Source organism: Dasypus novemcinctus, chromosome 28 (genome assembly GCF_030445035.2).
Source record: "Dasypus novemcinctus isolate mDasNov1 chromosome 28, mDasNov1.1.hap2, whole genome shotgun sequence".
Lineage (NCBI taxonomy): Eukaryota > Metazoa > Chordata > Mammalia > Cingulata > Dasypodidae > Dasypus > Dasypus novemcinctus.
Genome location: NC_080700.1, coordinates 37,564,723 through 37,580,754, shown reverse-complemented (window position 1 = coordinate 37,580,754; position 16,032 = coordinate 37,564,723). Strand labels below are relative to the sequence as shown.

At 39.5% G+C, this 16,032-nt stretch overlaps 1 protein-coding gene and 1 pseudogene across 1 annotated transcript; one reads left to right on the top strand and one right to left on the bottom strand.

The window, feature by feature from the left end:
* Positions 1-3: 3 nt before the first annotated feature.
* Positions 4-624, bottom strand: LOC101430284 (eukaryotic translation elongation factor 1 epsilon-1 pseudogene; annotated as a pseudogene).
* Positions 625-4,105: 3,481 nt separating this feature from the next.
* Positions 4,106-14,137, top strand: FBXO5 (F-box protein 5). Its single transcript, XM_004483058.4, has 5 exons — positions 4,106-4,405; positions 8,517-9,234; positions 10,408-10,498; positions 11,757-11,939; positions 13,252-14,137. Exons 1-5 carry the CDS (start codon positions 4,330-4,332, stop codon positions 13,501-13,503), a joined length of 1,320 nt encoding a protein of 439 aa, XP_004483115.1. The 5' UTR covers positions 4,106-4,329; the 3' UTR covers positions 13,504-14,137.
* The last annotated feature ends 1,895 nt before the right edge of the window (positions 14,138-16,032 follow it).

Sequence of the window (16,032 nt, the reverse complement as noted above, 5' to 3'; positions counted from 1 at the left end):
CAGAATACATTTGCCATTTAAAACGTTTTTAATCAATCTTCTGTACGGCACGGGTAGCTTCTAATGGGAATCAGTATTTAGTCTGTTCTTGAGGAAAACACTAGACACATGTTGCTGCATGCCTGGGTAATGCTGAATGTGACAAAACCAGCGAGACACATTAAGATATTTCTCCTTTTCTTGAACTGTCAGGTCAACTACAAAGCGATGCAGTCCATAGTACAGTAGGATATCTGCTAAGGGGAAGTTAAAACCTGTAAGGTAGACTTTATCTTCAAGATATGAATTAAGATCCTTTAACAGTGCAGATATCATCTTTACTGGAGTGGCCTTTGACTTGAGTTCTGTTTTCTAACCACTGTGGCACCAAAGCTTTTTTTCTGCGGTACTCCCAAGCAAATACTCTTTGTTGGCTTGCTTGACTAGGTGGGCTGCTCTAGTAGTCAATCCTGTTAGACTGGGACCACGGTTGGTTTGAAGAACTGGAACCCGTCGCTCGCCCTGGGCGCTATATTTATCCCCTTTGCTCAGCCCCAGCGACTTCTCCAGCAGCGCCAATTCCGTGGCCGCCGCCGTCTTCCAGCCCCTGCTCCTGACCTCCAGCATTATTTCTTAACCCATTTCACATACCACCGCCCTTACGCCACATCAGATTAACTCCTGCTGATAAATGCACCCTGCATTTATGCTTTCCCTCATTTTGTTCCTGATTCCTTGGAAGGCCTCGTTCCCCACTTCCTCAAAAGACATCCCCTAGAGCAGTGGATCTCAACCTATGGGCAGTGTTGTTGTCCCACAGGGGACATCTGAAAATGGCTGGAGTGTTAGCAGATAGTTGTGGTCCAAAACTGGGAGAGGAGTGTGCTACAGGCGCCTATTGGTTAAAGGTAAGGAATGCTGCTAAACACCCTAAAATGGAAAGGCAGCCCAACACAACAAAGAATTATCTGTCCCAAACTGTCAAGCACGCAAGTTTGAGAAACCCTGTCCTACAGCACATTCCCTTATTCTCACATATAGAAGCAATTACTCAGTTCTATAAAAATCTCCACTGTAACTCTGGATGTATTTGACCACTTTAATATTCCATTATATTCATATATTATACACTTCACCTGGTCCTCCAGCTATTCCTTTATTCAAAAATTACTTACTGAGCATCTATTAGGTCTTTTGGGGGGCAGTCACACAGTGTATGGTAAGCACAAGGGCAGCTACCATGTTCCAATTATTTTCATATACTCCATAACATCTTGCATATTACAGTAAATGTGCAATAAGAACTTGATGCAATTTGCTTAGCACTTCATTTTGCACCTAAAACGCAATAATTCTGATACTGATTTGCAAGAAGAAAGGGGTATACTATCTGAGGACATCTAGTAAAATTCTGAATGTTGCATTCTAATTAGTTTCTCACTAAAGATGAAATCAACAGGTGTTCATAAACCTGCTAAAAGAGTTGCCACTTAAGAATTATTTCACTATAAATAAAAGCTCAAACATCATTTAAAGCCAATGATTAAAAAGCCTAATAAACCAAAACACTGATAAACTACTCCATCATGGAACACAGCATGCTTGGCTCTATATTACATTATATTTCTAAAGTAATTTTGATTTTTCCAGTGTAAGCCTTTTTCTGAAGAAAAAATAAAACCACTGTAGAATGCCTTTTGTGTTATGGTTAAAATGCAAAGATTACAGGCATGCAACTATTTAATATGACACAAGCCCCTGCTCACATTTCATATTCCCATCCACATCTGAAAATAAAAGAGGTGAAATAAAGATGAACTCTAAGGTCAAAAAAAGGTATTGATATAAAAGTGTGTGGGAAACAAAGGCATGTTGTTTCCATAATAGCAAGTTACTTCCTTGACAACTGAGTCATGCTATTCCTAGAGGTGCATGTGTAGGGAGATGTAACATCCTGACAGAACCAGGACTTGATAGCACAGATGTAACATCCTGGCGAGACCAGGACTTGATAGCACGGAACGACTTGGGCAACAAGATTCATAAGTATATTTGTTTCAATAACATAATAGATTATTGTGAGCTTTGGTCACTATCTAATCCACTGTATTCTTAAGAATAAGATAAAGGTAATAGTTATCTAGAATAGCTCCTGTTAGTGGTAATAGTTACCTAGGATAGTTCCTGCTTCTCACGACCTATTGGGGTATATAAGCAAGCCCCTGAGACTAATACATTTGTCTGATGAGCTTGAGAAATCAATGCTCTCAGACCCCCTGATCCCAATCTCTCTTTATCTTTCATTCCAGATACCCTTCGGGTCCGCGACTCTGACAAAAGAGTACTATAAACTATCAGGATTCCAGCAAATATTACTACCCAGCTTAACAGGGGAAAGTATATGGAATTTAGAGTCCTACATCCTGGGGTTGGATTTTTCACCTACTGTGTAGTTGTGTGGGAATTAATTTACACTTCTAAGTACAATCATCATAAAATCAAAATAATCCCTGGGGTTCTGAAGTTTGGGGGTATGGGAAGTGGGGTACATGGGAACCTCTTATTTTTTAAAGTAACATTTTGTGTGATCAATGTATCTTTAAAAAAAAAAAGATAAAACTTCAAATTCTGTCTTGCAGGCAAAGTTCTGTAGGATCTGGCTTCTGCCTTCCTCTGACCTCATCCTTGCTCACTGCTCCTCGTCAGTCATTCTGATATGCCTTCAACATGCTAAACACCTTTTAGCCTATTACGCAGATCTTTTCATTGCAGCTCACTAATCAGATCTTAATTCAAGGTCTGAGAAACCTTGGCCACCCAAAGCACTTAACCTATGTCCCCACTCTCCACTGTCTACACCATTACATTGTTTTATTTTTCAAATAATTTATACGGTTTTAGTATGTAAACTCCCCGAAGGGGACTTTGTCTTTTCAATCCTGTATTTTCAGGACCTAGCGGGACAGTCAGACTAGGTTGAGGTGAGTGATGCACATGTCTCAAGCACAAAATTTCAAGAGGGGCCAAAAGTTGCAGTAATCAGGATAAATAATATTTGAGTGCAATTTTTTAAAAACTACCAAAAAATCCATGATGAACTAGATATCATAATTTTGCCTAAAGGCTCAATCCATCCTGTATTTACACAACATGCACAGATCCCAGCCTTGCCTTCGAAATCCCCGCCCTGCCTCGCACAGGATTTGCCCCCAACTGAGTTGAAATCGAATTCAATATAAACCAAGCACCAACTCTCCCCGAGGATGCAGAAGAGCAAATAGCAAGGCAGAAAACAACAGGATACAAGGAACGACTCAGGCTTTTGGCAGTTTGGGTTCTATGACTTCACTGCACTGTGGCCAAAAGTTGAGTGGAGGGAATGCACTGCCACTGGGTCATCCACAACCAGCGAAAAGATCAGCATGACTAACAATACTATATGACATGGCCATCACTTAACTGACATCTATTCCTCCACCACAAGAAACACAGCACTTGAATTTTTTTTTTTTTTGGTAGAAGGGCTGCTATCTCTTGAGAATAGCTCAGGCAGCGCGGGGCGAAGCGGCCCCACCCACCAGCGCCTGCCCGTCTTCCCTCCCAGGAGAAACGCGGGGGACCCCAGTGCGCAAGCGCCGACCCGCCAAATGGGCACCCACCGCCCAGCAAAGGAGCCTGCGCAGAAGCAGGGCAGGGGCGGAGCCAAATTAGGAGGGAGCCGGGAGTGCGCGCGTAAATCCTAAAGAGGCGGGGTAAGGAGGCTTGGGGGAGGGCTCGTCTTCCGGAAAGCTTGGATTCCCGGCCGCCCAGCGTTGCTGCTCACCAAACCACCCCTTGGGCCATGATGGAAGAAAGTCGGCTTTTCTTTCCACCCGTCGGAGATCTCCAGACAGAGACCGGAGCTGGCTTGAGGCTGCAATCAAGACTCTCCAGAGGGCCGGCCCAGAGACGGCAGATGGCAGCGTGGAGGCTGTGCGCATGCGCGGCAGGCCGCCTCCACGTGCGGCGGGCGGCGGCCTCCCAGCTCCGAGGCCCCACCCTGCCCCGCCCCTGGCCTGAGCATCTTTCCGGACGTGAGGAGCCGGCTCGGCCGGGGAGGCGGGGCTTGGCGGCTCGGCCCCGCCTCCGGCGCCGCGCATTGGGTGCGGGCGCGGGCGTCTCCTCCTACCGCCTTGCTATTGGCGCGCGCGAGCGAGCGGCGCGCCCCCATTGGCCCGCGGAGATTTGGGCACCAAATTCAAAGATTTTAAAAGTACCAGCTGGCGCCTTTTGCAGACTCGCGAATCGGTCGGCCGGCTTCACGGCGCGCACCGGCGGTCCTTCCCTGGAGGCAGACCCCCCGGCCCTGGTATGAGCCAGCGGCCGTGCAGCTGCTCGCCGCGACCCCTCTCCTTGACAGCCGCCGGGCGCCCGCGGGCCTCGGGCGGTGAGTGAGGGGAGAGTGCGGGGGGCTGCGGGAGAGCAGGGGGTGAGGGCAGAGGGTGCGGGACGGTGGGCGCTGGGAGGGCCTGGGGGGGGCCAGCGAGCCCGAGTCCAGGCCCCCTGGAGCCCGAGCGTGCAGCCCGCACTGCTCCCGGGGCGGGCGGCAGCTGCGGGATGCGGGGCGCGGGGCCCGGTGTGCTGAGTCGGGGTGCGGCCCAGGCTCCCTCGTGCCACGCCAACCTGAGCCCGGCGCCCCGCGAGGGGAGGTCGCGGCCTCCTGGGCGCTCTTTACCTTCCCGCAAGACCACGCTCCCCAATCCCCTAAAGAGGCGCCAAACGCCCCCTCCCCTCCCCCACGCGGCCTCCCGCCCTGTCAGCCCCGAACCTGGGGCCCGCAGGTGGCCCCAGTGCCCGACCCCCTCCCCCCTCCGAGCCCCCTTTCCCTCTCTGCCCCGCACCCCCAGATCCCGAGGTGAATTGCCCCAATTTTGCGCCTCAGCCTTTGCAGGCGGGCGCGGGAGATCGCGCCGCGGTTATCTCCCGCCTCTGCCCGTCCCGCGCCCTGAGGGGCCAGCCCTCCGACCCCTCAGGATCTCCAGGCTACCTCCCCACTCCCGCCAAATGGAGGGACCCCCCCATCGGACCAAGCTCAAGTGGGTCGCCCAAACAAAAACTTTAAATCTCTTTTTCCCCCCCCTCTCTGCCCAATAACTCAGCCTCAAGGCGTGGAGTCGAAAGGGCAGGGGAGAAAATTCCCATTTTAATACAAAATCTTGAATTTGCCCATATTGCGCTGGTTTTGTAAGAACTGAAGAATTGGGTTTTTTTCCCCCTGTGCCCCTGAATAATTAGATGTCTCTTTGACTCCAAAACTTGGATACACTGAAAGGCACTGAAATAAACTCTTATTTTTATCCTACCATCTCTAAAAGAGATCTAGAATTTCGTTTAGTAGTAATTCGGTTTTGTAATAGTTAAACCCTGAAAGATGTCCCTTTCATTAGAAAAGGAATCTAGAAGACTCAAGAGAGAAAAATAATACTTAATTTGAATGGGTTGGGTTAAGTGTCTTTATAGAAGATCCTGAGTCATGTCTCCCTGTGAAAGTCTGAAGCTTGATGGTTTTATAAAACTCCACTAGTATTTATTACCTTGCTACTCAGCAGTGTCTTGGATTTTTTTCCCTTCCCGGTTAACAGGTTTGGAAAAATGAAATAATTGCACCCAAATATTTTTGAAGGTACACTTTTCTAGCAGCTTTCTCTTACAGTTTATGGCTGATTTGGCCACATGCCATATGGCCTCTCTTCAAATTCTTAGTGGAAGGAATGGACAGGCATGAAGTTGGGCAGTGTAGATATTGGAGAAGGTAGAATATAATTAACATTAGAAAGGAGTTAGGAAGGTTTTGAAGCCAGTTTTTGACTATAGTTTTTTATATGGTGTATCCTGTCTACATTGAAAATTTACATAGAAGGTAAAACTTTGAACAGTTAATTATAATACCACTTTTCACGATTGTTCTGTGAAGTTGGTAACTGATAGGTCTAAAAAGTGCACTGTGGTCAGTCTTCACAACAACTTCTCTGAGATAGCTAATAGTATGTATGTATCTCCTTTGTAGAGAAAAGGAGACCAATGGAATGTTCCAGGGTGCCTTAGCCAAAGCTAAGGCAAAAGATTATCATTTGCATTTGGATGAGTCTGCATCCTAAATGCATGCTTTCTAATGGGGAAGTATAATATTTTGAAATGTATACTTCTGTGTGGACTGTATTGTCCTCCTTTTTTCTTCATTTCCACTACAGTCATCCTATTCCAAGCTACCCAACTCTGTCAGGAGTCCTATGATAAACATTCCTAGCTGACGACCTCCCTGCTTCCACTTTTTATCTTCTTACAGTCCAGTCTTCATAACTGCTGATGATCTTTTTTTAAAATTTAAACCAAATTTCTCTCCCCTGCTTACAACCCCAAAGGCTCTTTATTGCACATTGACTAAAATCCAGCCTACCCCACCAATCCTATAGACTTACTTTTCAACCCTTCTCTCCCTAGGCCACTAGTTACAGACATTCTCTTTTCCTTGCTCCTTGCATTTCCCTCTTTCTGACACTCTCTTTCACCAGAATTCCATAAGACTCTCAGATCTCAGAATGCCACCTCTAGAAGATCATACCTGACTAACATCTTCCCCTTCCCCCACCCTGTTAGTAATTGGGCATTGGATCAATGAGTACGTGGCAGAACTAGACTCTCAGACCTCTTCCATGTAGTTGAAGACTTCTTGAAATCATGTAATATTTTTTTTGAAGTAATATCAGATCAACTATATGAATTCTTATATTTCCCAGATGGTTTAAAAAAATGACTTGGAAATTGGAAAGCATTAAACCAATTAAGAGACATAATAGACTCAAGCCTGTTTGTCTGCTTCAGCCACCTCTTTAAAAGTAGTACTTTAACTCACCATGCAGTATTGAGGAGATCAAAAGTATATAACATTCATTTCACATTTTAAAACTAAACTTATAACCAAGCTCCAGATTGTGATTTCTAATACCATTCTCTAATAAAAGGAAACCAGCACTGGAAAAGGGAAAATGCAGGATGAACCTGGAGCATCTCATAATGCCAGAAATAAAGAATGGTTTAAAATAAAAAAGTTGACAGAGGGACCCCAGGACCAACTGAAAAGCTCACAATGGTGAAGGCTGGAAATTATTACATTAAATTAATTGATCTCTCTGCCTTCAATAAGTCTTTGTCTTTCTTGAAGCTTAAGGTGTTTTTTTTTTTTTAGTAGATGGCAGAAATTGAACCTAGGAACTCATACATGGGAAGCAGGTGCTCAACCACTGAACTACACCCCTTCCCCAATGAGATTTGGTGGTTTTTTTTTGTTTCTTTCTTTTGTGTTTTTAGGAGGTACCAGAGATCAAACCTGGGACCTCATACATGGTAAGCAGGTGTCAACCACTTCAGCTGCATCTACTCCCTGAAGCTTAAGTTTTAATGAATAATTATGAATTCTCATGAGTAATATCAATAAATGCATAATTTGTGGATAGTCATAACTTATTTTTCCCTTTTATCCTACTTATATGTACCAATTACATTTTTTATCAGAGCCCAGCATGCATGTTTATATTTAATTTACAGACTCCCAAGTATTGAAAACTTAAAACCTTCTTGCAATTTATTCTCAAATTATTTTAAACATTTGAATGGTAGCTCTCATTTGCTGCCCTACCACCCTCACATGCTTATATTTGATTTTGTACTGTTTGGAGTGTTATCTTTATTTACCATATTTTCTTATTGGTAGCTGAACCATTGATTCTCATGATTTTGGTTAATTGGTTGGTGATGAAAAATCTTTGTTCAATAACAAAGATTTCTAACACATACTAACTAGGCAAGGTATAAGACAACGATGCCCTTGTACATGAGTTTACTGGTAGCAAAACACCTTAAAAACATCAGACTATCACCTAGAGCACTAATAAGACTAAAACTTGGAGTGCGAGGTGTTTAAATGTATTGTTTTAATCCTTTTCTCCAAGCTACTTTACAGATTTCTAAACTATTTAAAGGCTTTCAGTAAATGTTTAAATGATTTGTAACATGCTTCTACCCCACTGGTCTTAATATTAAGACAAATTAGTCAAAGATAATTATAGTGCCATTTCAAGTCTAGGGTAGAAACACTGATTCTAGGAGTATTTGTGGTTAACTATAAGGACAACTTTGACCTCAGAACTTAGTCTTTTGATGCATCACATTTTCTCCTTTGTTCTTTAAGGACAAATATTCTCTTTTTCCACTACTTTCTAATTAGACTAATTAGATATAGTCCTTAGTAGTTGTATTGTTACACAGATCCAAAAGCAGTCTGTTTTGACATACCTTTTTAAGATAAGACATACATACTTATAGGTAAGTAATGTTTTATCATGTTACAGTCACATCTCATTTAAACTTAGGTAATTAGCTGTATAGGCTAATGCAGGTGTTAATAGAATATTAAGTACTTAAATCTATGCTCCAATTTAAGAAGTAGAGATGTGTGGAAATTGTGCTATTAAGAAGTAAATGTTATGTTCTTTTTGTAGGTTATAAAGAAGAAAATACCACTCTTTCTGTCAAAATGAAGTGCGATTTTAAGTGTAACCATGTTCATTCTGGACTTAAACCAGTAAAACCTGATGGTGATGAAAGACTAGGCTCCTATATTCCTGCATGTTTGGAATATTCTTGTAAAGACTACATTAAAGACTACGAAAGATTATCATGTATTGGATCACCAATTGTGAGCCCCAAGACTGTAGAACTTGAAACGGAAAGCAAACCCTTACATAACAAGGAAAACCAGCATGTGCAACAAATGCTTAATAGTTCAAATGAAATAGAAGAGTTAGAGACCAGTAGACTTTATGAAGACAGTGGCTATTCCTCATTTTCTCAACAGAATATCCTTAGTGACCATGAAGAGGGTAGCCTCTCCCTGGTGGAAAACTACAGTGAGAGTCCATATTCCTGCCTATTACAGACACAAAGCCCAGACCAGTATCCCAACAAAAACTTGCTGCCAGTTCTTCATTTTGAAAAAGTGGTTTGTTCAACACTGAAAAAGACTGCCAAGCGAAATCCTAAGGTAGATCGAGAAATTTTGAAGAGAATTATATGCAGTGGAAATTTTAGGCTACAGAATATAATTGGCAGAAAAATGGGCCTAGAATGTGTAGATATTCTCAGTGAATTATTTCGAAGAGGACTCAGACATCTCTTAGCAAATATTTTAGCACAGCTCAGTGATATGGACTTAATCAAGTAAGTATCATTGCTTTGAGTATGTTAGTATAATCCACTGAACATTTTTGTTAGATGGCTTAGCACCATCAGCTCACGCAAAGGCTGGTGTAGAGTAGACTTCTATCATTTGATTGAGGTATGCCTAATTGGTATTTTACCATCTGTATGCCACTAGATGAAAAATACATTTTAAAATATGCATTTAATCCAGTCATTTCAAACTTCATACCTCTACTAGTGAAAATTTATATTTCTTTTAGATTGACATCTTTGTTCTTTTAGTATTGAGATTTTTATATGTAAGCTACATCTTTTTTAGGCTTAGCTATAAAACAGTGGCCTACAGGTCTGATATGCATTACAGTTTTTGTCATACCTGAAAGTATAAAGAACTTTTTAGGACTTTTTGGATGTAGGACTCTCATAGGCTTGGCAATGATTGATTAAACCATAGAGACTCACAAGCAGAGATCTGTTGCTTAGGAAACTTATCCTTTATCTCTCTTCCTAATTCTACCAAGGAAAATCAGGTCTGAGGTACCATGAGAATTAAGAGGACCACACATTATTGGCTTAGATGGGTTAAACTCACCTGGGTTCATTTTTGGCTTGTTGAAAAGTTATTTACTGGTTCCCTTTGCAAGTGTGACTTTACACTTACCTTTATGAAACATAGCTAAAATTAAAATGTAGTAAATATTTATATTGTTCCCTGGCTTCTTGAGGGATGATCATCACAGCTACTTTTTCTGTTAACTAACATGGATTTTTTAAAACTGATTTCTGCGTGTAACTTAAGTACTTTGAAATTTGTCTTCAACTTTACCAAATATACTGCTCACATGGTATATATTCAATGGAAGCTACTTATTTGAGGTTTGCAGTTATTATAAAAAAATATTAAGTACAAAGCAGTGGTTCTTAAGCCTAGATGCACTTAGAATTGCTTGCTGAAAAGCTCTTTAAAAATATAGAACCCTAGGCCCCATTTTAGACCGGTTAAATCAAAACGACAAGGCATGGGGAATATTTAATTCTTAAATGCTCCAAGCAATTCTAATGTCCAGCCAGATATAAGAACCATTGCTGATAGAAATTTCCTTTCTGTGCACTGGTAATGTTTCTTGAATGTGTTCATCTTAGCTCTTTGTAATGCTTAATTGTTTCCTTTAAACCATTTACTTTTCCTAGTGTGGCTAAAGTGAGCACAACTTGGAAGAAGATTCTAGAAGATGATAAAAGGGCATTCCAGTTGTATAATAAAGCAATTCAAAGAGTTACTGTAAGTCTTTGCAGTTGATGTTTCGATTTAGAATATATTGCTAATGCTCTATTATCTTTAGAAATGTCCAAAAGTAACAATGGGAAAATTACTCAATTCTTGGGTAGCAAGAGTTGACCATATAGCCCATCTTGGTTGCTGTTTGTGTATATGTGTTTTCTAACCTTTGGAAATACTGTTTTACTTGTATTTCTAAGTTATAAAGAAATAGGGGGTATATAAAATATTTGCATCTGCCAAAGAAACAGTAAATTATCAACACATTGAAGAGCTTCAGTAAGAGAGAGTGTATTTTCTTTCCAAAATACTTAACTTCGGAGGTATTTCTGAGAATCAAAGTCAATACATAATTAAAAGTTCAGGTCATATGTGGTCATTAGCCAGAACCATGAAGAAGACTGAAAGGGAAAAGGTTGGCAAGTTAAAGTCAACCAAGATAATGAAGCATTTTAGTAAATTATTACTGGGTCCAGGTTAGAAGGATTGGTGAATGTTTTCTTTTAGGAAAACAAAAGAATCCTTGATTATATTCGTTACAGTGCATCACAAGAATAGGATGCTTTAGTCTTAGGATTTAATATTTTTCCCTGTTAACAAACTAAAACATCCTTAATATCTTGGGCCAGAATGTATACAGCATTTTTAGAGCTACATTAGCCTTCTCTTACTCATCTGTGTAATCAAGGGCAGTTTCACATTAATCCTAGAAATCATCTAATGAAGTCAGTTCTCTGAATGTATAAATTACTTCCTATGAGAATAAAATTATTTTTGAGTTTAAAAAAAAGTTCACACCTTGGAATTTGACAAACTGAAGAAGTTTTAGTGCTGCTACTCAAAAGCTGTGTAATTTTAGGCGAGTAGTGCCAAAATTCTCCCAAGTTCACTGATAAACTGGTATTAATGAAGAATCTTCTAATCTGAAAGCTTTTTAAGAAATCTGTTGATAACACTGGGGTGGCACTTAAGAGTGACTACTGCCATCTACTGGCAGTGAGAATGACCTTTTGTTGTCAGTAGTACATTTATAAATCATGTGTTAGGTGTAAACTAAACATTTAAAGTGCTTTTCCACAGTTTCTAGCTCACAATTTCTCTTAATAAGTGTTCGTTATTAGGTTAAAATGTCTTAGTTGTGTGTGTCTGTTAAAGCAAGTTTGTCCTTTTTGTATATATAAACAATACAAAAGCCTGATTATTGAAAATATACGAATGAAAGTATTTTTAAGTCCTGCTAAAACTTTTTTTTCCTAATTAGAAAAACAACATTAAGTTTTCACCACATGCTTCAACCAGAGAATATGTTATGTTCAGAACACCTTTAGCTTCTGTTCAAAAATCAGCAGTCCAGACTCTCCCTAAAAAAGATACTCAGACCAACTTACCCAGTGAAGGTGATCAGGAACGTTCTACGTACAGTCGACACAATGAGTTCTCTGAGGTAATTTTTTGTTTTATCAATGAATTAGAAATATATGAGTCATTTATTAAAAGGATTTTGCAAGGTCAACTTACTAGGAAATTGTTAATGGTGCTCATAACCTCTCTGGCCCCCTCATTCTACTCAAAATGTAGGGAACCAAGTGTGTTTAGAACCCAACTAATCAAATTAGGAAAGTACTCGAATGTCTTTCTATGCCAAGAATAATAGAGACCATTTGGCATTGTTTATGAAAGTTCATTGGTGTTGAGATCTAACTTGGAAACACTAAGAAGATAATAAAAAACAACCTTGATTTTGAAACATCTATAATTTAAAACTTAATCTATAATTGAAAATTTAATCTAAAACTGCTCAGTACTATATTTTGCAGATGCTTCCTTTATAACTGAGAAAGGACTAAACAGAAAAAAGCCAGCTTTCAGAAATTAAAGCAGTGGATGGTGTAAACTATAATAAAATATAGTTTCTTAAATATTCATGATATATTGATTATGCCAAATTATTTTTCAAGCATTTCTTGAACATCTGCTATGTGTACATAGGTAAGAAAAAGTGGCCTTTGTTACTTTACAGTCTGGAATATAATGTGATAAATGTTTCAAAAGAGAACTAGAGGATGGGGAGCAGACTTGGCCCAATGGATAGGGCATCCGCCTACCACATGGGAAGTCCGTGGTTCAAACCCTAGGCCTCTTTGACCCATGTGGAACTGGCCCACGCACAGTGCTGATGCACGCAAGAAGTGCCATGCCACACAGGGGTGTCCCCCATGTAGGGGAGCCCCACGCGCAAGGAGTGCACCCTGTAAGGAGAGCCGCCCAGCGCAAAAGAAAGTGCAACCTGCCCAAGAATGGCATTGCACACATGGAGAGCTGACACAGCAAGATGATGCAACAAAAAGAAACACAGATTCCCAGTGCCGCTGATAAGGATAGAAGCGGTCACAGAAGAGAACACACAGTGAATGGACACAGAGAGAGCAGACAACTGGGAGGGGGGCGGGGGGGGAGAGATAAAAAATCTTTAGGGGGAAAAAAAGAGGTGAAAGAACAACCAACTTATTGAGATTGGGAGAACTGAAGAAAAACTGACGGGTTAAGTCAGGCATTGGCGCATATGTAGCATTCATGAAGTAAAAGAGAGTATTTGAAAATATATTGAAAGTTCCTGAGGGGGGCAGGACTTGTTTTATGTTTAACATTAGTACTTTCATATTTCTTTCTTCATGGCATCGGTATGGCCTTCTTGGTTTGATTAACCAGATGACATTCAGTACTTACTCAAGTTTGTGTTTTTTTTTTTTTCCTAGGTGGCTAAAACTTTGAAAAAAAATGAAAGCCTCAAAGCCTGTATTCGCTGTAATTCACCTGCAAAATATGATTGCTATTTACAACGGGCAACCTGCAAACGGGAGAGTTGTGGATTTGATTATTGTACAAAATGTCTGTGTAATTATCATACCACCAAAGACTGTTCTAATGGCAAACCCCAAAAAGCCAGCTCTAAAACGGGACCTCTGCCTGGCACTAAAAAAAGCAAACAGAATTTAAGAAGATTGTAATCTTATTAAATCAATTGGAACTGGCCATGAAGGTTAGATATTAGGTTTTAATTTTTTAAAAATATTAAATAAAAATAAATGTATTGTTATTTTCAGTTTTATGTTGAAATCAATGTATTGTGGGATTTTTTGACCTCTTTATAAAGGGCACACAATATCTTAAAGTATTTTATAATTTAATGTGAAAAATGTAAAATTGTCCCTATAAATCAGAGAAATTAATATTTTAAGGAAAAAGGAAAACTAGGAAATTATCTGATATTTGTAATTAAGAAGATAAAATATAATTGATTCAATTTTAAGGTACAGAAAGGGCATGTAATTTTACCTACAAAATCTTAAATTTAGATCTTGATTACTGTCATTTGGGACATTTTATTTGCCTTGCCAAATTAATACCAATTGAAATATCAACTTCTGGAATCTGTTAATTTAAATGTTGTGTCACCTTTCTTAAATTTCTTTTTGAGTGTATGTTTCCAAAAAAATAGCCTTTGAAATTTTGCTTGTTTTATTTCTGGTGTCTTGTCTGTTTTAATATTTTTGTGTATATGTCGATATTCTGAATCTTTATGTGTCAATGTTAGGAAATAAATGTCTTTTGTATATATATGTATAAAAATAAATTTTTGTTACAAATAAAATGTCTAAAAACTTCAATAAATAATATATTGTTTTTGGTAAACATCTTAATCTTGGAAACAGCTGAATTGGGATGCTATAGTAGACTTCATTTGTATCTGTGTGGGCATCGAATGAATTTTTTTTTTACTGTGTATTAATATATCACATCCACACCAACATATCCCCACAAGAATAACGTTTTTGAATACATAAAATTACAAAGGAAATCAACAACACATATTGAAATACAATTACTAAAATAAAAAACACACTATAATACTATACATACATGTTTCTTAGCATTAAATAATACATCAAAAACCCAGGAAAGTTAAGGTTAAATTTTATTTTTTTAAAGAGATATCAATGTGCAGACAGTTTATTTTGAATAAGAACATAACTGGTGTATTTGACAAGGCAACATGCATATCATATTGGACATCTAATTGAGTTGGTTTTTTCAATTCAAGCTCATGGAATCCCTTGAAATCTGCATGGACTCTCAAGGGGTCCATGGACCCCAGTGATGAATCTCTGGTCTAAAGGTCCTGAATATGCTTCCCTAATGCTGTCTTTTGTGAGTTTTATAGTTTTGCTTCTTAAATTTAGGTCTTTGATCCATTTTGAGTTAATTATTGTATATGGTGTGTTTTAGTTTCCTTGACTTTTAAAACAAATACCACACAATGGGTTGACTTAAATAATGAGAATGTATTTGCTTATAGTTCTGAGGATGAGAAAGACCAAATCAAGGCATTATCAAGGTGGTGATTTCTTCCCAAAGACTGGCATTCTGGGTCAGGCTGCTAGCAATCCTCTGTCCTGGGCTACCATAACATGACAATGTATATGGTGGTCTCCTGGCCTTTCTGTTTTTTCCTTCCTGGTTCAGTTGAATTCCAGCTTGTTTCCCGTGACTTTCTGTCTGAATTTCATTCCACTAATAAAGGACTCCAGTAATAGGATTTTGAACCAAACTACTTTGAGGTGGGCCACGTCTTAACTGGAGGAACCTCATCAAAAGATCCTATTTATGGTGGTTTCACACCGACATTGAATGGATTTTGCTCCTCAGAGAGCTTTGGTCCAAGTTTTCTCTCCATTCCCATTATCTTAATTCAGTAGTTGTGGAGTACCTTCTTGAAATAATCCTCAAGATTATACAATATAGAAAGACCACAAAATACACTTAAAGAAAAATACTGATAAACTTTAATTCATCCATCACTAAACAAGTCAGATTAGCCTCCCCTCCCCGCCCCCCGAAAAATACTAGGAAGACTAAATATGTGTATAGTCCAGTGTTTTTGGCTGCAGTCAGCATTTGTAATAGCAAGAGTCCAGTAAAAGAACAATTAAATAAATGAAATCCTTAATTCCAAAGTTGAATGGTTTGGTTTGAATTACGAGTATTGAAAGTTAAAGAGTTGGGTCTAATGCCCTCACAGAAGGGTGTTGTCCTTCAACCCTCAATAGAAGATACAGATTTAGAGCAAAGGGATTTATGGGTGTGACTTTTGTGTAATGGAGTAAGCACCAGTAAGAGGAGACCTACTCAAGTGCATTTATCTTGTATGCTTATAGTAGCTTTATTGAGGTAAAAGTGACCAAAAAAAATACATCTTCAAAGTACATCGTTGGATAAGTTTTGACATTAATATATCCATGAAATTACCAAAATTAAGGTAAATATGGACCTATCACTCCAAGTTTTTCCCTGCCCTTTTGTAACCCTTCTTTTGTTCCCCAAGCAATTAATGCTTTCTGTCATAGGATTGCCTTTTCTGGAATTTTATATAAATAGAATCATAAAGTATGTACTCTTTCACTACTTTAACTGAACATCATTTTGAGATTCATGTGTGTATGCATCAATGGTTCATTCTCTTATTTAGTGTGTCGTTA

Excerpts from the sequence above, each read along its gene's own strand:
- FBXO5 (XM_004483058.4), top strand. The coding sequence starts at position 4,330 with ATGAGCCAGCGGCCGTGCAGCTGCTCGCCGCGACCCCTCTCCTTGACA. Across the intron at positions 4,406-8,516 it reads GCGCCCGCGGGCCTCGGGCG|GTTATAAAGAAGAAAATACC; the intron begins GTGAGTGAGGGG and ends TTCTTTTTGTAG. Across the intron at positions 11,940-13,251 it reads GACACAATGAGTTCTCTGAG|GTGGCTAAAACTTTGAAAAA; the intron begins GTAATTTTTTGT and ends TTTTTTTCCTAG.